Consider the following 24,712-nt stretch of genomic DNA (forward strand, 5'->3'; position numbering starts at 1 on the left):
TGAATGTTCAGAGCAGTTTTAGGCATAGTATCCAAGACATGCGAATAAACTAAATTCTAACTGATGAATGGATAAATATGGACATATCCATACAATGGAATAGTATTCAAACCTAAAAAGAAACGAAGTGCTGACTTATGTTGCAACATGGATGAACCTTGAGAGCACACTAATGAAAGAAGGTGGTCACAAAGATTGCTTATTGTGTGATTCCATTTATATGAAACGTCCAGAAGAAATAAAAAGTAGATTAGTAGTTGTGAGAGGTTGCTGGTAGCAGGAAAATGGTGGTTTGAGAGGAAATGGGGAGGGTGATCTCTTAAGGGTACAGGGTTCTTTTGGGGTCAAAGTGTTCTAAAATTGTTCTGATGGGGTCTTCCCTGGTGGTCCAGTGGTTAAGAATCCATCTTGCAATGCAAGGGAAACGAGTTCAACCCCCGATTGGGCAACTAAGCCTGTGTGCTGCAATCAGAAGAGTCTGCGTTCTGCATGAAAGATCACACATGGCACAAGTGAGACCCAATGCAGCCAAATATATCAGTGCTAAAAGAAGATTGTGACGATGTGTACACAACGTTGTGAATATACCAAAAAACACCACGTTGTATACTTCAGATATATTAATTGTGGTATGTGAATTATATCTTAATAAAGTTGTTACCAAAAAAGCAGAAAATCATGCCAGGGGGTCCACGCCTCCTGGAGGTGGAACCCAGGGCCATCTTGGTGGGCACTGGGAACACAGCAGATACGAACATTTTGGCATCAGGCTCCAAAAATGAGGTCAATTAGACTCTCTCAACTGAATTAGAATTCATCTGGTCAGTTTTCCTTGGGCAACTCTATGTGGTCTGTTAAGTTCCAAGGACCCAACATGCCATGCTTTCCCATCTGGATGGACTTCTCGGTCAGGAAAAAACTGAAGTCAAGGATGACAGAGTTCTAGATGCAAGGCTAATTCTATCAATGGCAGTATTCAAAAGCCTGAGATTAATACAGTAGATTTAGAAGTATGCAAGCAATAGCTGGGGGCTTCCCAGGTGGTGCTAGTGGTGAAGAAAGTGTAGTCATTCAGTCATGTCTGACTCTTTGAGACCCCATGAACAGCAGCCCACCTGGCTCCTCTGTCCATGGAATTCTTTAGGCAAGAATACTGAGGTGGATTGCCATTTCCCTGCCGGCCAAGGCAGGAGACATAAGAGACTCAGGTTCAATCCCTGGGTCTGAAAGATCCCCTGGAGAAGGGCATGGCAACCCATTCCAGTATTCTTATCTGGGAAATCCCATAGACTGAGGAACCTGGCAGGCTACAGTCCATGTGGTCACAAAGAGTCAGACACAACTGACTGAGCAGGCATGCAAGCAAGCATGACTATCTCTGGAGGGCTTCCCCTGACTCATCTGGAAAGTACCAGTTCCCAGATTATGAAGGGCATATCAGTCTTAAGGCTCCCGAGATATGACAGAAGACATGTCCAGGACCCTGAACCCAGAGGTTTGGGCCAAAGCAGACATGAAAGTGAGCAGGAAAGTGAGACTTCAATTCCTGGGAGGGAAGAGACACAGCCGACATTTAGTGTTGGGTGAAGCAGGCTAAAACTCCTGGCTAGTTGAGGTGGGCTTCTAGGAAGCAGGGAGAAAAGCAAGCAAGAGAGAGAGAGAATCCGGAGGCAGATAACAGTTCTTTTCCTAATTGCACAGGGGTACCACCATATGAAAGACAGTAGCTAACTGAGGCCTAGGGGTAAAGCACACACCATTTCACCTGGGTTTACTGATGGGCTGGTGTCCAGGATAGGTGGATTTACAGGTTGAACTACACAGGAAAGAGAAAGACAGATACCTCAAGTCAACAGCGACTGGATGGCAAGAACGGAGAATGCACTTCACCTGCCTAGGGAAGAGGCCAGGGCACAATGACTGGTACACGAGTTCTTAAGACTTAATGGGGAGTGCTTAGTAAAGGGTGCAGGGCTGCCAGGAGGAGTGGCACAGGCTGTTGAGCCAACTGCCTCCTAAGGCAGCAGCTTCCTTAGCTTTCGTACCACTGGTTAGCACTGAAGTCAGAGCACTTCTTTTTTTTTTTTCCCTTTTTTCTTTGACCATGCCACATGGCATGTAGGATCATAGTTCCCTGACCTGGGATCAAACCCATGCCCCTTGCAGTGGAAGTGCATGGTCTTAACAACTGGATCACCAGGAAGTCTGATTAGAGCACTTCTAGCCCCCAGCTTCAGCCACGACAGCTGACTGGAAGGCACAGTCAGGAGTCAGTGAGAGGATGTCAGGGGCCTGGATTCCTGAGAGAGGAGTCCCCTTCACGTCACTAGAGGATCTTGGTTTCCCACTGATTATTTCTGTCCTTTTACTTCCAGCAGAGAGAGAATGACTGTCTGGACTTCCCTCTGCTCATTCACTCCCTTTTGGATCCTGGAATGCTTGAAGCACCTTGGGGCTAATTTCCACCCTGAGGGGGCCACCTGACAATATGATCACTTCCTAGTCCTATCAGGGCCCCTGGCTATGTGTACACACATGTACACACACATAAATCATGGTGATCAGTTTGCTCCATACTGGTTTCTGGCTCAATGTGCAAGTATGAACCTAAATTATTTTCTGAGGATAACTTCTGACCAAGAGAGCATCAATATGGGAGTTCCAGGCTGATTCATTCTGTAATTCTGACTTATGCACAACACTACCTCAACTAATCATTTCTTGCATTTTCCTATTTATTCTCTATTAATTGGTGACCTCGGTAACCATCTCAGTTAGGCAGATGCTTAGGAACACAGGAACACAGGATCTAGTCCCACTGTCCTTAATCTTTCTAAAATAATGATGATGAAAAGAAAGAAAAGGCACAGTTTTCAATTATTCAAATGACTTCTCCTCCTTTGGACTTCTGCTAGTTTGTAGATGAGGGTTTACCGATTTAGTATTGCTATTTCTCAAACCATCAGCAATGCCAGACACAGCTGTCCCTTAAGTAAAAGTTCAAATACCTCCCAAACAGGTGGCGGTGCAGGGGGTGAAGCCAGCGTATTCCCAGTCGTAGGTCGTCTCACTGTCCTGCTCCTGCAGGGAGGCGGCCAGCTCTCGGGCAGCGGGGCTCTCATCACAGGGCTGCAGGAGGCAGGGCCGCTCTGTGGGCAGCCGGGGGCCCTCACACTCTTCCTCTGGCAGCTCGGTCTCAGTTTGCGTGAAGGTCAGGAGCACGCGGCACTTCACCTCTCGCACCTGAACACCTGGCCCACATGTGGCACTGCAGGTGGACCACGGCTCCGGAACGAACCTGCAGGCAACCGGGGAGCCCCAGGGATCGGAGCAGGGGAGGACACGGGCCATCAGTCCAAAGAGATCACAAAGGGGGAGTGACACATGAAGGAAAAAAGTAACTTCATTCAGAGGAGACTCAATATGTTTCAGAGGCTGTCCTTTTGTTGGTGCCTGAAAATGTGTCATGGACAAACATTCCAACCTCATCAGCAACAGAAAGAAGCTTTTACCAGAGATCCACTGAACTTTTGCACCTATTTTATTTAACTCAAATTCTGTGCTCTGACCTTTGCATATCATCGTTAAAAGGTTTTCTGTAAGATTTGGTCATAATAAATCGTGTAGAGATAATTTCTACTCTGAGTTCTTTTATAACATGGAGATGTTCACCAGTATTTATTCAAGAAATCATTTTGGTGCTTACCCTGTCTTAACAGGCAGTTTTATTTAAATGTCTTGATATTTAGCAGCAAAACTGTAGGATAGCACGCTTTCTGCAGAGTGGTGGTGGTGGTTTAGTCACTAAGTTGTGTCCAACTCTTGCAACCCCATGGACTGTAGACCACCAGGCTCCTCTGTCCATGGGATTCTCCAGGCAAGAATTCTGGAGTGGGTTGCCATTTCCTTCTCCTTCTGCAGAGTAGATGAAGTAGATGAAGCTTTAATATTCTTTTTTATTTAATACATGGGCTTCCCTGGTGGCTCAGTGGCAAATAATCTGCCTGTCATTGTGGGAGACACAGGTTTGATTCCTGGTCCAGGAAGAGCCCCTGGAGAAGGAAATGGCAACCCACTCCAGTATTCTTGCCTAGAGAATTCCATGAACAGAGGAGCCTGGCGGGCTACAGTTTATTGGGTCCCAAAGAGTTGGACATGACTGAGCCAACTAAACAACATCAACATTTTAATATATAACAACACACAAAACTTCTGAATTTTCTTGAAACTATCACAGCTGTTGCCCAATCTGACTGAACAAAGCATGTATTTCTTATCCTGAATCTTTATCCACTAAATCACAGGGTGTCCTCCTTTGGCCTACAGGTCAAATCCCGTCCACCTATTTCTGCACAGCCTACCTGCTAAGAATGATTTTCATAGTTTTAAATAGATGGGGAGAAAAAGGAAGGATAATACTTTGTGTCATGTAAAAATGACATAAAATTCAATGTGTGTCCATAACTAAAGATTTATTGGAATACAGTCATGGTCACTTGTTCAGCCTTGTTTATGGCTGCATTTGTGTTATGTGCCAGGTCTGAGGATTTGCAATATAGACTGTTTGGCTGGCAAAACCTAAGGTATTTATTATTTGGCTCTTTATAGAAAATGTTTACTGATTCCTGCATTGAATTTAAGACACAGACTCCATTGGGACATATAATTTTAAGACAATCTGAAGCAACAATTGCATCATGAGATATTAATAAGTGATAAGCTGGAAAGAGAGCAGTGATTGAGTAAGTCTGGAAAACACTGTTTTCAATAATGTTCAATAGGTTTATTTACCAAAAGATTTCCCCCAAAACTATGATATATGAACACATACCATACATACTCAAGGGGAGTGGATACGACGTGTATGATTTCCTAAATTTAAGTGAAAATAGACCTCTATTCATAGGAAAATGTTGTACTAAATAACTTCAGAAAAAATGCTGCTGAGCTGTTTGCTTCAAATACAGTTCCAAGGCTTAATGTTTAAAATCTCAGAATAGGCTGGTTGTAAAGAATCACCTAAGCATCTCTCTCTACATGAGGCTTCACCACAGTTATACACAAGAGCACAGCAGAATTGAAACATTATTGCTCTCCATGAACAATAAAGAAATATCAATAACACCTCCCTTTTTTCATTTTGTTTTGTTGGAAATTGTTACTTGGAAACTATTTTCTAATTCTCATTTTCCATGACTCAGCTCCTTAGGATGGAGTAGTACTGAAGCAATAAAATATTTGCATCTTTATTCTTTTCTGTGCTTGCTGTTTTCCCATGGGAAAACTGGAAAGGAGACTGATTAAGAAGACACATCCATACAATGTATTCAATAATAGGATGATGTCATTGAAAAGAAGGAGGTGAATCTATGTGAATTGATAAGGAATATTCTCCTTTTGGAGGCTGTTAAATGAAATAAGTGTGTGGTCTTATGCTATAAGTATCATATGCTATGATCTTTTGTCTAACTACACAAAAGGACACAGACATGCCTATATAGTGTATATATTACATATTGTTGTTGTTCAGTTGCTAAGTCATGTCCCACTCTTTGCAACCCCATGAACTGCAGTACGCCAGGCTTCCCTGTCCTTCACTAACTCCCTGACTTTGCTCAAACTCATTTCCATGGAGTCAGTGATGTCATCCAATCATCTCATCCTCTGTCACCCACTTCTCCTCTTTCCCTCAATCTTTCCCAGCATCAGGATCTTTTCCAATAAGTTGGCTCTTTGCATCAGGTGACCAAAGTATTGAAGCTTTAGCATCAGTTCTTCCAATGAATATTCAGGGTTGTTTTCCTTTAGGATTAACTGGTTTGATCTCCTTGCAGTCCAAGGGACTTTCAAGAGTCCTCTCCAGCACCACAGTTCAGAAGCATGAATTCTTCAATGCTCAGCCTTCTTTATGGTCCAACTCTCACATCCGTACATGACTACTTGAAAAACCATAGTTTTGACTATACAGACCTTTGTTGGCAAAGTGATCTCTGCTTTTTAACACAATGTCTGTCATAGCTTTTCTTTCAAGGAGCAAGTGTCATAATTTCATGGCTGCAGTTACCGTCCATAGTGATTTTGGAGCTCAAGAAAATAAAATCTGTCACTTTTCCCACTTTTCCCCATCTATTTGTCATGAAGTAATGGGATTGGATGCCATGATCTTAGTGTTTTGAATGTTGAATTTTAAGCCAGCTTTTTTACTCCCCTCTCTTTCATCAAGAGGCTCTATAATTCCTCTTTACTTTTTGTCATTAGAGTGGTATCATCTGCATATCTGAGGTTGTTAATATTTCTCCCTGCACTCTTGATTCCAGCTCATGATTCATCCAGCCCTGCATTTCTCATGAGGTACTCTGCATATAAGTTAAATAAGCAGGGTGACAATATACAGCCTTGTACTCCTTTCCCAATTTTGAACCACTTTGTTGTTTAACATCTGTTTCTAACAGTATAAATTTATAGCCTCTATGTTATCTATGATGATTTATATATAATTTCTCTTTTCAGGAAGTAACTGCAAGAGCTGGGAACTGGAGTTTATAGAAGGAGGCTTTTACTATATTTTGTTGCTTTTTTTTAAATTAATTTTTATAGGAGGATAGTTGCTTTACAATGTTGTGTTAGTTTCTACTGTATAGCACAGTGAACCAGCTATACGTATACATGTATCCCCTCATTTTTTTTTTTTAATTTCCTTCCCAGTTAGGTCACCACAGAGCACTGAGTAGAGTTCCCTGTGCTATACAGTAGGCTCTCATGAGTTTTCTATTTTATATATAGTATCAATAGTGTATATACATCAATCCCAATCTCCCAATTCATCCCACCCCATTCTTTCTGCTTTGGTGTCCATACAGTTGTTCTCTACATCTGTGTCTCTATTTTTCTTTTGCAAATAGGATCATCTATATCATTTTATAGATTCCATATATATATGTTAATATCTGATATTTGTCTTTGTTCATTCTCATTTTGCACCTTTTAAAGGCTTGAACTTTCTAACCATATGCATACTATACTTTTATGGTCATTAATTTTTTCTCTTTTCTCCTTCACAATATAAACTAAAATTGGGGATTATGTTTTAATGGGAAGTAGTTTTTTTTCATTCAGATTGGACTCTTACGTCTCATAGATTCAGAATCCTGAGAGAAGGTGGAGTAAGTGAGAAGACCCCTCTTAACTCCCAACAGGGCAAATGATGGTTACACTTGACGTTTTTCAGGTGTCCTAAATGTTTCAAGTTGGTTATCTTCTTTTTTTCTTAGCTTGTGGGATCTTCGTTCCCCAACCAGGGATCGAACCCCAGCCTTCAACAGTGAAAGTCTGGAGTTCTACCGGACCACCAGGGAATTCTATCAAGTTGGTTTTCAAAGATCCTTATAAGTGTCCTCTTAAAAACAAATATCAGAACTGTCCAAATTATCCATGAGTTATCTGGGGGAGGCGAGATGGGGAGTCATGGTAACTCAAAAATGTATGCATCATCCTGTATGATTTTCTTCTATGCATTATTTTTTATTTAAACAAAAGACATTATCATGTTCATGCAGTTCTGAATCTTGCTTTGTCTTTGTCCCCCCCTCTATACACACACACACACACACACACACACACAAACACATACACAGTAATTTTTTCTTTAAAGAAAAGAAAGTCATACAGCTGCACACAAGCATTTGAAAAGTGATGTCTGGGCAAAACAACCAGAGAAACAGAGCATGTTCCCTGTCTTTGCACAATGCATGCATGCATGCTCAGTTGTGTCCAACTCCACAACAGAAAAGATTTTTTTTTTAAAGAGCAATTCAAGGGACCTCTCTAACGGTCCAGTGATTAAAAGACTTAGTATTCCAATGAAAGGGTGCAGGATCAATCCCTGGTCAGGGAATGCCACATGCCTTGAGGCCAAAAACCCAAAACATAAAAAAAAAGAACAATTCACTTATAAGAGAGCCTAGGCAGGAGATGATAAAACCACAGAATAAAATGGAAAACTACAGAGCTGAAGAAACAAACTGTGAAACATTATTAGAAACTAACAATTCAGAACCAAGAGAAAAAAATAAAAGAAACACGGCTGAAGGTCAAATTAATAATATAGAAGCAAGACTTGGAAGTGAATGCAGTGTTGAGAGACAGAAAGAGAAGTTTTAAAGCAGTTAGAGGGGTGAATGGAGGGCTGGGCTGCAAAGGAAGCTTCTGGGTGATGGAGATGTTCTGTATCAAGAATGGGGCTGGGGTTCTGTGTTTCGTGTCCACCTGTTTAAACTCATCACTTTAGACAGACACAGATTTTGTATGTAAATTATATCTCTCTAAAATTGATTTTAATGCAGTTTTTAGAGATAAAATGAGAGAGAATCCAATATTGAAGATAGTTGGATTCTTCAAGTAGAGGTTTCAACACATGAAACAGAAAAAAAAGTTCATAAATAAAATATGCAAAAAATGTGCCTAAAATACAGCCTGGAAAGGTTACACTGTCTTCCAGGAAAAAGTGATACAAAATGATTAACGTAAAAACTCCGAGCTTTCAGCAGAATGCCCTCCCTAAAGATGCCCACACCCTAACCCCTAGAGTATATGAATATGCTGTTACATGGCAAAAGGGATTCTGCAGATGTGATTAAGTTTATGGACCTCAGGATAGGGCGGTTTTCCCAGTGGGGCTACTCACACAAGTCCTTAAAAACAGAAAGAATCCTCTGGCTGGAGTTAGAGAGATGCAGCAGAGCACGAGGCGAGAGGGAGAGCACGAGAGGCACCCAACCCGCTGTGGCTCCGGGACGGAAGGGCCAGGAGCCAAGGAAGGCAGGAGGCCTCCAGAAGCGGGAACAGCCCCCGGCCAAGAGCCAGCGAGGAAATGCAGATCCCAGCTCTGCAACTGCGTGGATCTGCACTCTGCCAACTGCCTGAATGAGCCTGGAAGTGGCTTCCACCCTGGGCCTCCAGAGAAGAGATCAGGCTGACAGATGCCGTGATTTTAGCCTAGTGGGACCTATAGAAATCAGCTAAATCTATTTGGTTTCTGACCCACCAAACTGTAAGATAATACATTTGTGCTGTCTTAAAGCACTGTTGCTGCTGCTGCTGCTAAGTCACATCAGCCGTGTCCTACTCTGTGCGACCCCAGAGACGGCAGCCCACCAGGCTCCCATCCCGGGGACTCTCCAGGCAAGAATACCAGAGTGGGTTGCCATTTCCTTCTCCAGTGCAGGAAAGTGAAAAGTGAAAGTGAAGTCACTCAGTCATGTCCGACTCTTTGTGACCCCATGGACTATAGCCTACCAGACTCCTCCGTCCATGGGATTTCCCAGGTAAGAGTACTGGAGTGGGTTGCCATTGCCTTCTCCAGTCTTAAAGCACTAAGTTTATGTAAATGAATATACTTAAAAAATAAGACTTTGAGGATGAAAAAAAGAATTCCATAAGCATCTAGGTACAAAAATCAAGTCCCTTATAAGAATAAAGTCAGGTGGACTTCAGACTCAGCAACATTCAAAACCAGAAAAAGATGAACAAAAGTTTTGAGAGAGAGAGTTGGGGTCCCAAGAATATTATGTCCAGTCAAAATGCTATTCAAATACAAAGGCAATAATTTCCTGTTATATAGCAACAGTAATAGTACCAACCTAATGGGGTTAGGTTGGGATTAAATGAGATGTCAGAGTGAAAAGTTCAATAATTACAACAAAAATGACAACTAACATTAATTACATTGTTATTTGTGTGAGACATTGTTCCATGTACTTCACATATGTTTTATCATTTACTCATAGCAACAACCCCATCAGGAAGTATTATTATTATTCCCATTGTACAGATGAGGAAACTGAGGATAATTTATCAAAGATAACATAGTAGCTACTGGCATTATTTTACCCTGCCTCAGCAGTATCATAGGTGAGAGATGCAATTTGAGATCATCCAAGATGACAATCAAAGGAGCCCAGGAAAATCTGACAATACTATTTTGGGGCATTTATTTTTCTGATTTCAAAAATGAATAAACAAACACCAATATCCACTAAAATATTTTTTTGCTATTAAAGAAGAATGTAACATATATCTGTGAAAGGAAAGCATATTTTGGGAAAATATATTATCAGAAACAGAAGGAAATGCTACAGCATCTCCTTAAAAGTTTATGACAATAAAATTCAAGGAAATGTTCTATAAAACAAAAGATAAATGAAGAGATTAAGAAAGTCAAAACATGAACTTCCATGGTGGTCCAGTGGTTAAGAATCCATGTGCCAATGTAGGGGACTAGGGTTCAATTTCCGGTTTGGGAAGAAACCACATGCTATAGAGCAACTAAGCCCGTGTGCCACAACTGCCGACGCTTGCACCCTAGAGCCCATGCTCCGCAACCAGAGGGTCCTCCGCAGTGAGAAGCCTGCACGCTGCAACTAGGAAGGCCCTGTTCACAGAAACGAAGACCAAGGCAGGACAAAAACAAACAGAACACTCAAAACATGGCCGGAAAAAATCTCTGGCTTGGTTGAGAAAAGGCTGAATAAATACAAAAATAATGCAAAGTTTGCTCTATGACAGAAGAAAATCCAAATGAATTAGTAGGAAATACATTCATGGTAAGGACAGTAAACGGTTGTTTGAAGGGCAGATGTGCATCCAAAACATAGAGGAAAAAAAACACAAAAAGGTGAGGGAAGTATCACATGTTAAAAATAGCGAAGAGATTCAATACACAGAGTTGACGAACCTTTAGAATAAATAAGAAAAACAATAGAAAAGAGGCACAAATACAACAGAAGAAAACTTTCATGCACCCAAGAAAGATTTCAATCCATGTCCCCAAAATTCTCTTTACCAAAATTTGAAAAGAAAATAATACCTGGACTGATTTTTAAAAAATTCTCTAATTGTAAGTATATGGAGAAAAATCTTATGTTTAAGTTAAAAAAAAAAAAAAAGGTTCACAACACAAGTATAAAGGACAGTTTAGGCATAAAGAAGACAGTTAAACAAGAGTTCATACATCTGCTCATTTGAGGGTATAAGAAAGGGACTCTTAAATGCAGAGGGTCTGAAAGATTTATGCCATCTATATAATCTCCCAGAAAAAAAATGCACAAAGATACACTCCCATTTAATGAGAATTTAATTTTTAAAATTACCATGGGATAAAAACAGAAATAAGATTCAGCACTGCCTGAACACTGCAGTATCTTTTGTTTAAATTTTAAAGAGGAAATTTGATGGTAGGAGTTAAATGCCTTCAATGTGTCCATCTCAGAGAAGGCAATGGCACCCTACTCCAGTACTCTTGCCTGGAAAATCCCACGGCCGGAGAAGCCTGGGGGGCTGCAGTCCATGGGGTTGCTAAGAGTCGGATACGACTGAGCAACTTCACTTTCACTTTTTACTTTCCTCCATTGGAGAAGGAAATGGCAACCCACTCTAGCGTTCTTGCCTGGAGAATCCCGGGGACGGGGGAGCCTGGTGGGCTGCCGTCTCTGGGGTCGCACAGAGTTGGACACGACTGAAGCGACTTAGCAGCAGTAGCAGCAGCAGCAATGTGTCCATCTTCTGGCCCCCAAATTCCACCCCAGCAAATGTGTCCTAAGGAGACAATTAGAGATGCAGAGAGGGGAAATTTGAGATTTGCTACAGTTTTATTTATTATAGTGAATAATTAGATACAAATTGCAGAAGGTCAGAAAGATCTTTCTAAAAATGTAATTGTTGTGATTACATCACTTGTTAAAAATCCCTAAATGACTCTCACTGCCTCCAGGTGAAGTCCAAATCCTTTATGAGCTATGGAAGGCCTCCAAGACTTGCCCACTTTCCGGGCTGTCATTACCACCTCCTTAGCCTCCAGCACCCTCTCCTCACTCAGTACCTCAGTGTGCAGGTGTGGTGGCTCCCATGGATCAGTTGGTCTACATACAACCTCAATGCCCGGCGTGCTGTTCTGATACCCATGTACATCTTAAGGCATCACTTCGTGTACCAGCTCTCCCAGGAAGCCATCCCTGAGCTTTAAGCCTCACAACACAGCAATCTAATCGCTACCTTCTCTGTCTGCCCTATGAGACCAACCCAAGGATGGGACAGCCTTGAATTCAGTTCTCCTAACATAAAATTGGAGCTCTTCCTTAAATCACAGGCCAGAGCATCACCATCCACCACTTAGTAGATCTGAAATGTTGGAGATAATTCCTTAATCTAAACATTTGTTTCTTCATCCCTAAAATGAAGCTAATAATAATGCCTCCTTATGGGGTCATTGTGAGAATTGGATCAGAATTAATCCATACAACACTGAGGACACAGTCTGGCACAAAGTCCTCACTATTAGTTGTTACTACCATTGTGAGAAAAACAGAATGTCTAAAATATAACCTGATTCAATTTGAGCAAACACAAATAGAGACGCTAAAATGGCGGTGGAAAATACGCGAAGTGTTCTGAACCTGTCTCATTTCCTTGGTTCTCATACATGCTACACGGGAGGGAGGGCAGTGTGACTAAGGAAGCTCTGTGAATCCCATAGAAACTAGGAAGCCTCCAGGGAAGAACGTTTAAAGCAATGATGAACCATATCAACTGTCAACACATTCCACAGCTGAAAGCTAACACGGTTAAAACTGCAATTCCCCTGGCTTTGCTTTATAAGCTGTAATTTTTATTTTCCTAATTAAAAAGAAAAGCCTTTTGAACATCCGTTCTCTATGTAAAGTCAGAGCTTGAGCCACGGTAAACCACAGAGACAGAAATATTTATCTTCCCCAGGCGGCTTTGGCAGGCATTCTTCAGGGATACAAAACACAGCTATGTTCATCTTCTTGCTCACTGTCAACAGGCAAGCATCCCCAAACCACAAAAGACAGGGGGAATAAAAGGATGAAGAGGAAGCTGAGATATGTTGTGGTTTTGTTTGGAAATCAAGGGAATGACTAGAGTCAGAGTGGTGGGAGGAAACCATAAACTTCACACTAGACAGCGGGAACAGGGCAGCAACTGCCAGGCAGCGTGAATTATAATGGAAACCTGCAGAGAGACCACAGAGAGAGGGAGAGGGATGGTGCGGAGAGGCAGCCATTCAGGCCCAGGAACAGGTGCTGGGGAGGAAGCAGCAGTCCCACAGGAGAGGGCGGATCAGCTTTGCTCAGTGAATGTGAACAGGAAGAGCCACCACCAAGGTCAGGTGGGGCCGACAGCACCTGCAGGCTTGAGGATGAACATGGGGCCAGACCCTGCTGCAGCGTACACGATATGGCCCTTTCCCAGTTAGGTAAAGCTTAAGAAAGAGCCTGGTTTCCTTGGTGGCTCAGTCGGTAAAGAACCTGCCTGCCAGGGCAGGAGACATGAGTTCAATCCTTGGGTCAGGAAGATCCCCCAGAGAAGGGAATGGCTACCCACTCAGTATTCTTGCCTGGGAAATCCCATTGACAGAGGAGTCTGACAGGCAGTGGTCCACAAATAGTCAGCTATGACTGAACAACCAAAACCACCACCACCAAGAGGGACCCTAGAGATTATCTGATCTGATAGTTCCCAAATTTGGATGCACAGCCCCCCTCTCCAGTCACCCAGGGTGTTTGCTAAAACATGCTGCTGACAAATCCATAGAGCTGGAAGTAGAACAGAGATGACCACGGGCTGCAGGGAAAGGGACTGGGGATGGGGAGTCAGTGCTTCCTGGGTACAGAATTTGTGGTGGGGATGATGAAAACTCCCGGAGACGGATGGTGGTGAGAGTTGCACAGTAGTGTCAATGTACTTAACACCAGTGAACTGAACACTTAAAAAGGGTTAAGATGCTCCATTTTAGGTTATGTCTATTTTACCACAATTTTAAAAAGAACTGGCAGAGCCAAAAGAAAAAAAAAATGCTCCCAGAATGCCTGATTTGGTGAGGTCCAGAAATCTGCATTTTAAATAGCATTACAAGTGCTTCTAAAAAAGCAATCTGAGGACCACACTTTAAAAAGTGGTATTGTGGGAACTTCCTTGGTGGTCCAGTGGTTAAGACTCCAAGCTTAGAATACAGAGGGCACAGGTTCCATCCCTGGTCAGAGAACTAAGATCCCACATGCCATGTGGCATGGCCAAAAAACTTTTTTTACAGTGGTATTCTGATGATCAAAAACAGATCTTTCTCTTTTAAAGATACACACTTAAGTATTTATGAATGCTGTCTGGGTGTGCCTCAAAAAATGCCCCACTGTGGGTGGAGGCAGTGGTGTGGATGAAACAAGAGTGACCCTGAGTTGATAACTGTTGCAGTTGAGAGTCAGACTCATGGGTGGGGCTGTCATACTGTTCTCTCGTTTTTCATACAGGCTTGATATTTTCTATAACCAAAAAAAAGCTTTTTCAAAATCCAGGTGGGTGCCATTCCCAGCAGAAAGGAGAACGTAGTTAAAGTGAAGGAGGCACCTCGTTACAGTCAAGGAACAGCCAAGAGCAGCGAATGCTGGAGCACCTCATTCCAGTCTAAGCTGCGGGGGGGTGGGGGGGTGGGGGGGGAGCGGTTGTGGTCAGAGATGAAGCTGGTAGTCAGGAAGGGTGATACCTGCCTCACTATGACTTGCTGGCTGGTGAACAAGCGTAAGTCTTCGGGAAATGGGGAAACATTGGGATATGATGAACACTGTAAGAAAAGATTAGACTTCTGCCTTAGCCAGACTGGGTGGATCTGAGGAGATCAAAAGTGAAAGTGAAAGTCGCTCAGTGATGTCTGACTCTTGGCAACCCCATGGACTGTACAGGCAAGGAATTCTCCAGGCAAGAATACTGGAGTGGGTAGCCGTTCCCTTCTCCAGGGGATTTTCCCAACCCAGGGATTGAACCCAGGTCTCCCACATTGCAGGCAGATTCTTTATCAGCTGAGATCATCAAATGGGGAGCAAATCAGAAGGCTGTGGTAGGTGTCCTGGTAAGTGACTTCGAGACCTGAACAAAGGTGGCAGTAGGGATGGAGAGAAGGAGAGCTGCAATGGAGAGTTTAGTAGATATGACTTCACAACTCGAGTTAATTATAGACAGGGGAAACATGAGCAAGAGGCAAGAATGACTGCAAGCTTCCAGTCTAGGGAACTGATACCAAAGCCTTTAACCAAGAGAGAACATGCAGAAGGATTAGCAATGGCAATCTAATTGTGTTTTTTTAAATTAATTTTTATTGGAGTATAGTTGCTTTACAATGTTGTGTTAGTGGCTACTGTATAGCAAAATGAATGAGCCACACATGGAATATTGCTGTGCTGTGTTTAGTTGCTCAGTCATGTCCGACTCTTGGTAAACCCATAGACTGTAGCCCAGTAGGCTCCTCTGCCTATGAGGGTTCTCCAGGCAAGAATTTTGGAGTGGGTTGCCACTGCTTTTTCCAGGGGATCTTCCCAACCCAGGGATTGAACCCAGATCTTCTGCATTGTAGGTGGATTCTTTGGCATCTGAGCCACCAGGGAAGCCCCATGGAATATTACTCAGCCATAAAAAGGAACAAGATTGGATCATCTGTAGAGGCATGGGAAATGTGGACCTAGAGAATGTCATAAACACTGAACTCAGAAAGAGAAAAAGAAATATCATCTATTAACACATACATGTGGAAGCTAGAAAATGGTATAGGTGATCTTATTTACAAAGCAGAAATAGAGACACAGATGTAGAGAGCAAATACTAGATAACATCTAACTGTGTTCTGAGAAGAGACCCTGGCAAGATGTATCATTCAAGACTGAGAGCTCCCTGACCATCCTTGCGTGACAGCTACAGACTCCCTTGCAGGTGTCCAAGTTCCTTTTCTTCTCTAGATTCCATCCCTTACAGAACCATAGGAGATCAGAGCTGGGAGAAGCTTCCAGTAGCATTTAGCCTAACACCCTCCTTGTACAACTGAGAAGTCTAGAGATGGTAACTGTCTAAAATCCCTATGACCTTTTTAATATGTTTAAGGTTGCCCTAACTTCAAATGAAAAGCAACAACAAAAATCAAATACATACTTATAACCCTTCCTTTTCATCAACTTGACTACCAGTCTTTCTTCTTGAGTAGTCAAATACCCATTGTCCCATTTCCTTGTGATTCAGAATTCATTCCTTAAAGATCTGCAGTGTTTTACTTCTCTACCCTTTGAACACGACTGCGCTAAAATTAACTGAGTTTGCTCTGCCAGGGACTGTCTGATGCAGGCCCTGGTTATAAGCAAGGTGAAAAGACAGCCTTCAGAATGGGAGAAAATAATAGCAAATGAAGCACCGGACAAATAATTAATCTCAAAAATATACAAGCAACTCCTGCAGCTCAAATCCCGAAAAATAAATGACCCAGTCAAAAAATGAGCCAAAGAACTAAACAGACATTTCTCCCAAGAAGACATACAGATGGCTAACAAACACATGAAAAGATGCTCAACATCACTCATTATCAGAGAAATGCAAAGCAAAACCACAATGAGGTACCATTTCACGCCAGTCAAAATGGCTGCTATACAAAAGTCTACAAGCAATAAATGCTGGAGAGGGTGTGGAGAAAAGGGAACCCTCTTACACTGTTGGTGGGAATGCAAACTAGTACAGCCACTATGGAGAACAGTGTGGAGATTCCTTAAAAAACTAGAAATAGAACTGCCTTATGACCCAGCAATCCCACTGCTGGGCATACACACCAAGGAAACCAGAATTGAAAGAGACACGTGTACCCCAATGTTCATTGCAGCATTGTTTATAATAGCCAGGACATGGAAGCAACCTAGATGTCCACTGGGAGACGAATGGATAAGAAAGCTGTGGTACATATACACAATGGAGTGTTACTCAGCCATTAAAAAGAATACATTTGAATCAGTTCTAATGAGGTGGATGAAACTGGAGCCTATTATACAGTAAGCCAGAAAGAAAAACACCAATATAGCATACTAACGCATATATTTGGAATTTAGAAAGATGGTAACAATAACCCTATATGTGAGACAGCAAAAGAGACACAGATGTATAGAACAGTCTTTTGGACTCTATGGGAGAGGGAGAGGGTGGGATGATATGGGAGAATGGCATTGAAACATGTAAATTATCATATGTGAAACGAATCGCCAGTCCAGGTTTGATGCATGATACAGGGTGCTCGGGGCTGGTGCACTGGGATGACCCAGAGTGATGGGATAGGGAGGGAGGTGGGAGGGGGGTTCAGGATGGGGAAACACATGTACACCCATGGTGGATTCATGTCAATGTATGGCAAAACCAATACAATATTGTAAAGTAAAATAAATTAATTAATTTAAAAAATTAAATTAACTGAGGAAGACTTTGCCAAACAAAACAGCTTTTCCTCAGTCCCCGAAGCTGTTCCTTGGTTTCCTGTGGAGTCTGAATACTACCTGCTGCACCTCTCCTTTAAGGCTTTGCCCCCTTGCTCCTTCTAACAGTGAGCCTTCCTTGGATCTGTTCCTCCCTCTGTTGATGACTCCTACTCTTTCATGATCCACATTTTTTTTTTTTGAACACATGATGCACTTTAAAAAAATATTTATTGATTTGGCTGCACTGGCTCCTTGTTGCAGCATAGGGGATCTTCAATCTTCATCTTCAATCTTACTTGTGACATGTAGGATCTTTTTAATGTCAGCATGCAAACTCTCAGTTGTGGTATGTGGGCTCTAGTTCCCTGACTAGGAATCAGACCTGGGCCTCCTGCATTGGGAGCTTGGAGTCTTAGTCACTGGACCACTAGGGCAGTTCCCAAGGTTGACTTTTGACTGCACTTTTTCCTCTAAACCTCCACACTTCCATCATGAGCCAAACACTCCCCTCTTCAGTCATTACTCCGGGGCCACTCACCTCACGGTGCTCACAATGTCTTCTGGGTTCACACCCAGATGTTGTGCACATGTCATAAGTGTGATGTGCCAGTTCTCTTGGCCCCCTTGGCCAGTGGAAGCAAGGTGCCTTCTCAACGAAAAGGAATCCATGTGCCCATGGGGCTCACTGCTGGCTTGTAGCACAGTGAAAAGGGATATTGACAGATGAGGGCCTGTTCTGAGAGGAGCAACGGGGTTGGTAAGGGATTTAAAAACAATACACAAAAACCGCTGAAAATGAACTTGGGAAAGATAGTACTCTAGGGATTCAGTTTTCTGCAAATTTGTGAAAACTTGTCACGTGGGATGAGGCATAGATGTATTTTTTTTCTGTTTCAGAAAGCAGAAATTGGAAGGAGGTTATATTTTGGCTCAAAAGGAAAAAAATACTGCAAATAACTCAGGTTGTTCAATCCAAGAAAGAGCTCTCAATGCAGTGAACTGTGCCCTTGCCGAAGGTGTTGAAGAGAGAGACTGGCCACCCAGCCTCTGAGATCCGCTTTCCTCTGACCTCCTGTGGATTGTTCTCCCTGTGACAGCCTGTCAGCACGGCAGGCCTCACATACCTGATGCGGAATCAGCTGTGCTGTCCAATTCCTCAAGTATCACTGATGCTGTTTTGCTTCTAGATTCCTGGGAGAGATTCAACGTCTTTGATTCCTTGCTCTCTTTAGGTCCCCATACCTTCACCTCCAGAATGTTTCTTGACATGCTCTTGATACTCTATCTCCATGGGTACCATGACAGCCCAAGCTTGCCAAATCCCATGGGGACAGAAGTCATTGGATTTTTGATCTCTCTAGAGAGTAAGCCTGGCCTTCTCATTTTATAAGTAAGGAAAATGAAACACAGAAAAATGAAAGACTTGTCTAAGGTCACATGGTTACAAGTGGTGGTTCTAGGCTCCAAGACTCCTGGTGCCATGTTCTTCCGTGCCCCATACCACAGCAGCTCTGGGAGTTCTCCTGATAATCACTCAGGGCATTGTGTTACATTTCAGCTTAACTGGTTTGATAAACATTGACCATGTCTTATCCATGGAATGATCAGTTTATTTGGTTAACACTGTTAAACTGGTCTTTGGTCAAATCATTTGGGTTAATCTAGATTTAGATATTACCCCCAATCTGGTAACTGTAACAGAATACTGAGTCTGCTTTGAGTTAAAAGGCACTGTTCTTTCCTGTGCTTCTCGTAGATGCTGCCAAAGTAAGACTGCTGAATTGTGCAATAGGAGAATTCTAGCCAGTTCAGGCTCTCTAGAGTCTGCAAATCCAGGTCATTTGGATTTGAAACATATCATTGTCCTCCAATGAGTACAAAAATGACATATATCATGTTAACTGGCTAGGCCCTGAATACTCCCATAAAAGGTCCTGGACTCACGTTGGTTCTTCTGTTGCTATTCTGGTTTCTTCTAGTTCTTGAGCTTGCTTCAGCCAAGGTGATTTAGCTTCCACTGGGCTTTTTTCTAAGGAAAAAGGAACATAAACAACAAGCTTAATTACTGTTAATCATTCAAGAGTTGGACATGTGATTGTAATTTATTGGAGATTTCATCAAATTTTTTTTTTCAAATGAACAGTGCATGAAGTGGCTTCTAGACGGAACCAAAAATTTCTGTCATGTATTTTTTAAATTAACACATTATCAGAATGCAACCAAACAATCCCATGACACAGTTGAATACATTCTCCAAGTTAGCATAAAAACACCTTTTATAAATCAGTACCAATCTCTATTGTTCGCATATTAAAGCTCTGATTTCAACCAGATCAGTTTGCTTTCTTTTGCCACACAGTTTTTGCCCACTGAGTGAAGACATTAATAGAGGCAAGCAAATAACATAGAAGGCTTAGAAAACTGCAAGGAGGAAAGTCTGTACTATGGTTTACTCAAACTTTAAAATGTTGTAGTTGTTAAGAGAGATGATTACCAATTACAATTGGCCTGCAGGAGCAAGCTGGTGCCCTTCTCTGTCCTTTGATGCTTCCTAAGATGTGAAGAAAGCATCTAATTATGAAGCGAGAAGGGAAATAATTTTGGACTGCTTTGGAGAAATCACAGACGCTAAGAAAGTGGCTATAAAAGTACCACTGACTGCAGAAAAGAAGGAGAAAATACTTCCCTGAATAAGTTATATAATCTGTATTTGTACCTTGCATGGAAACCAGTGATTTTTCCAGAAGACAGACATCATGAAAGAAACGAAGAATTGGTTACTTATGAGGCTATTTGTATGAAGAATGCACCCAGAAATCATGAAGAAGAATCTTACCATCCTCTCTGATGGGCTAATAAGGACTGTTCCTTGGCACTGACACTTGGGAGTAATTCTTTTTCCATTTCCAAAAGGAAATACTTGTCACAAGGATTGGTAATACCTTACTAAAGTGCGTGTATGGAAATAATCCTGTCTAGAGGGGAACACATACATACCCCAGAGGTGGTGCCAAGGTTTGCTCACCCATGGATGCTACCCACGTCTGCTAATTCATGCAGAACAAATGGAGCCACACAAAAATTTCTGAGTCCATCTATAAATCTAGACTGGAGATTTAGTCTATAAATCTAGACTTTCAGTCTAGAAAGTTTTCTTTGTTCATGGTAGACGATAGGACGTACGATGAAGAGGACACTGTTCCTCCCACTCTGGTGGAAGGCAGGTAGGAATCTTCCTATTCCTCTCTCTCTTCATCTTCCTCCTCCTTTTTCTTCAAAGCAGGCACTGCATCACGTAATTTTATGTCCACTTCTTTCTGGAGTTATTTCTCATCTGATCTCCAGTAGCATATTGGGCACCCACTGACCTGGGGAGTTCATCTTTCAGTGTCCTATCTTTTTGCCTTTTCATACTATTCATGGGGTTCTCAAGGCAAGAATACTGAAGTGGTTTGCCATTCCCTTCTCCAGTGGACCACATTTTGTCAGAACTCTCCACCGTGACCCGTCCATCTTGGGTGGCCCTACACGGCAAGGCTCATAGTTTCATTGAGTTAGACAAGGCTGTGGTCCATGTGTTATGTCCACTAAGAAATGTTAATATAAGCCTACACAGACAGGAGCCACTGTACCTATACAGTAAGTCTCCTACATACGACCCTTCAAGATGTGAACTTCCAAAGATGTGAATGTGCATCTGGTTTAGCAAGGAACCAGAACTTGTGCCATAAACATCAGGCAGCCCGTCTTCCGTATCCTATGGCCAACAATTCTTTAGCTCGACCATCTCCCACGCCCCCTCCCTCCTCCAGTCAGTAACTCTTCTTGCCTGTTCAATTGATGTCAGCCCATGTTCTACACTACTGTACTTCTTAAGGTACTTACTGTAAGATTAAAAGTGTTTCATTTGTGCCAGTACCATACTGTCTTGCTGACTGGATGGGATGGGGAGGAAGGTGGGAGGGGGGTTCAGGATGGGGAACACATGTAAACCCGTGGCAGATTCATGTCAATGCATGGCAAAACCAATACAATATTGTAAAGTAATTAGCCTCCAATTTAAAAAAAAGTGTTTCCTTTTTTTTTAATGTATTGTTTGTGTGAAAAGCATGATAAACCTATTACAGTACACTACTATATAACTAACTGTGTTAGTTGGGTACCTAGGCTAACTTTGTTGGACTTATAAACAAACTGGATTTATGAACCAGCTCTCAGAATGGAACTCGTTCATATGTAGGGGACTTAGTGCACTGAATCAACAAGATCTAAGTTTCTCTTCAAGACCAATTAATGACATAGGTTTAACTTCTTTATCTAGGTGGACAGGTCAATCTGTCAGTGAACAGTTTTTGTAAGAAAGTTAGTATGTTTAAATGCAAATGCTGCAGTATTAGTAAGAGAGCTGGAAAGCACCACCTGATTTCACTTTAAAATACACCAGAAATTTACCTTTTGGTTTATAACAGGGGATGGGAATGATACATTCTTCTTTGATGTGTAACTTCAGTTGTGGGTTACAGCCGCCAACGTGCTGCCCACGGTGGTTGATGCACAGCACAACTCGATAACGTAACCCTCGGCCACAAGTCACAGTGCACTTCAGAGATGAAAAGAGAAGCCAGTGAAATTCTACACGAATATTAAACACAAAAGATCACCAAATAAACATTACATAAGGAAGGGGGTGGAGGCTTATTTCCCATGATTTTTATGCTTCAGGGCCCCTCCCTTGCAAGATTACTTCCAATTTTCACTTTGAAAAGTATTTCAGGTGAGGTCACAGCACAAGAAATATTGAAATGCCCTAAAATCTTTCTATACAAATATGGAAAAACTTAATATAGGTTTTTCTCAAACTTGATTAAAAATTCACACATCATCCAAAACAATCTGTGAAGACAAAAGAAACCTTTTGAAATAGTTAATTAAAAAGATATCAAATTTTGCTCAATCATGCTACAAGATTACCTTTCTATTCTGTGTATAGAAACTTATCTTGCAAAAATATCATTTGAAAAGGCTCTCTAAGAGTATTCAGCCAAAAATGTAAGGAAAAATACTACAGGTGTAATAAGGCAGTTAAAATGAATGAAAACATTATGTTATTTTCTCTAAATTTTGTGAATTTTGTGTTGTCAGCATTTCTTTTCTTGAATAATTTGTTTATGATTTAGAAGGTACTTTTGCCTATGAATGGAATTTTCTCAAGTCATGAATATCCAGGATATCTTTGCAGTTTATGTACATTATGTTGGTAAGTATATATGTATGTATGTGTGTTTCTTTTTTTAATCAAGACTAGTTTTTAGGACTACTTAAGGTTTACAGAAAAATTGAGCAGTGATTATAGTGCAATAAAAATAAAATAATTTAAAAAAAGAAAAACTGACCAGTTAGTATAAGAGTTCCCATATGCCCCCTCTCTCTTACACACAGTGAAAGTGAAAGTGAAGTTGCTCAGTCATGTCTGACTCTTTGCGACCCCATGGACTGTACCCTACAAGGCTCCTCCCTTCATGGGATTCTCCAGCAAGAGTACTGGACTGGGTTGCCATCCCCCAATATTAATATCTTGCATTAGTGTGGTACCTTTGTTACAACTGATAAACCAATACTGATACATTATTCTTAACTCAAGTCCAGAGTCACATTAGGGTCGTCAGCTTTAAAATACGTGTAATTTCTTACAATTTCATTATTCTAAATAAACATTTATTTAGACACTCAATATTTGTGTTTTATATTCTTTTTTCTTAAAAAGTCACCTCCTTGGTAGGGGAGGGATGGACTGGAAGTCTGAGATTAGCAGATGTAAATTGTTGCATATAGGATGAATAAACAACAAGGTCCTACTGTATAGCACAGGAAGCTATATTCAATGTCCTGTGATAAATCATACTGGAAAAGAATATGAAAAAGAATGTATATATATGTAAAACTTGATCACTTTGCTGTGCAGCAGAAATTAACACAACATTGTAAATCAACTATATTTGAACAAAGTAAAAGTTTTAAAAAGTCACCTCCATATTGTTTAAACTTCAGGCCCCACCAATCCTGGATCCACCCCTGGGAGAAGTCAAGAAACCTTGGGCACAGAACAGACAGTGCTCTGCAGACGTGAGCTCACTAAGGGTTCTGATACACTGGCAGGTCAACAGCTTCCTTCCTATTTAACAGATGAGCCAATCAACAACTCCAACTAAGGACCTTCCTCAAAGTCAAGTAGTTCCTAAGAGGCCAAGTGGAATTCCATCCCTGAGCCTCCTGCTGTCAAAATAATGACTTCACCACCGCTTCATAAAGCTTGATGATTCTTTCCTAAGCCCATAGATGTTTCCTGAAACGTCAGAGAAGAGTTTCAGAGGATATGGAGGCCTTTTGCAGCATAGACTCATCTTCAAGAAATTCTTAAAGAGATGGGAATATCAGACCACCTTACCTGCCTCCTAAGAAACCTGCATGAAGGTCAAAAAGCAACAGTTAGAACCAGACATGGAACAATGGACTGGTTCAAAATTGGGAAAGGAGTATGTCAAGGTTGTATATTGTCACCCTGCTTCCTTAACTTCTATGCAGAGTACATCACTTCAAATGCTGAGGCTGTATGAATCACAGGCTGGAATCAAGATTGCCAGGAGAAATATCAACAACCTCAGACACACAGATGATACCACCCTAATGACATAAAGTGAGGAGGAACTAAAAAGCCTCTTGACAAGGATGAAAAAGGAGAGTGAAGAAGTTGGTGTGGAACTCAACATTTAAAACACTAAGAGCATGGCATCCAGTCCCATCACTTCATGGCAAATAGAAGGGGAAAAAGTGGGGGTAGTGAGAAATTTTATTTTCTTGGGCTCCAAAATCACCAAGGATGGTGACAGCAGCCATGAAATTAAAAGATGCTCACTCCTTGGAAGGAAAGCTTTAACAAACCTAGACATTGTATTAGAAAGCAGAAACATTACTTTGCTGACAAAGGTCCTTCTAGTCAAAGCTATGGTTTTCCTAGTAGTCATGTATGGATGTGAGAGTTAGGCTGAGTACCGAAAAACTGATGCTTTCGAACAGTGGTGCTAGAGAAGACTCTAGAGAGTCCCCTGGACAGCAAGGATATCAAGCCAAGTCAATCCTAAAGGAAATCAACCCTGAATATTCATTGGAAGGACTTATGTTGAAGCTGAAGCTCTTGGCCACCTGAGTAAAAGAATTGATTCATTGGAAAAGACCCTGATGCTGGGAAAGACTGAAGGCAAGAGGAAAAGGGGACGACAGGGTATGAAATGGTTAGACAGCATCACCAACTCAACGGACTTGAGTCTGAGTAAACACCGGGAGCGGAGAAGGCAATGACACCCCACTCCAGTACTCTTGCCTGGAAAATCCCATGGACAGAGGAGCCTGGTAGGCTGCAGTCCCTGGGG

At 41.8% G+C, this 24,712-nt stretch overlaps 1 protein-coding gene across 1 annotated transcript in view; it reads right to left on the minus strand.

Annotated features, from left to right (window-relative positions):
* The window catches only part of ADAMTSL3 (ADAMTS like 3), a 309,610-nt gene that overhangs the window by 127,022 nt on the left and 157,876 nt on the right, over positions 1-24,712 (minus strand). Inside the window, exons 13-15 of the mRNA XM_068990959.1 lie at positions 21,738-21,885; positions 19,230-19,314; positions 3,009-3,298 (exon numbers count right to left, since the gene is read on the minus strand). Of these exons, the coding sequence (XP_068847060.1) occupies positions 3,009-3,298; positions 19,230-19,314; positions 21,738-21,885 (523 nt within the window). The remainder of the gene's footprint in view (positions 1-3,008; positions 3,299-19,229; positions 19,315-21,737; positions 21,886-24,712) is intronic.

The sequence above is a fragment of the Capricornis sumatraensis genome, chromosome 19 (genome assembly GCF_032405125.1).
Source record: "Capricornis sumatraensis isolate serow.1 chromosome 19, serow.2, whole genome shotgun sequence".
Classification (NCBI taxonomy): domain Eukaryota; kingdom Metazoa; phylum Chordata; class Mammalia; order Artiodactyla; family Bovidae; genus Capricornis; species Capricornis sumatraensis.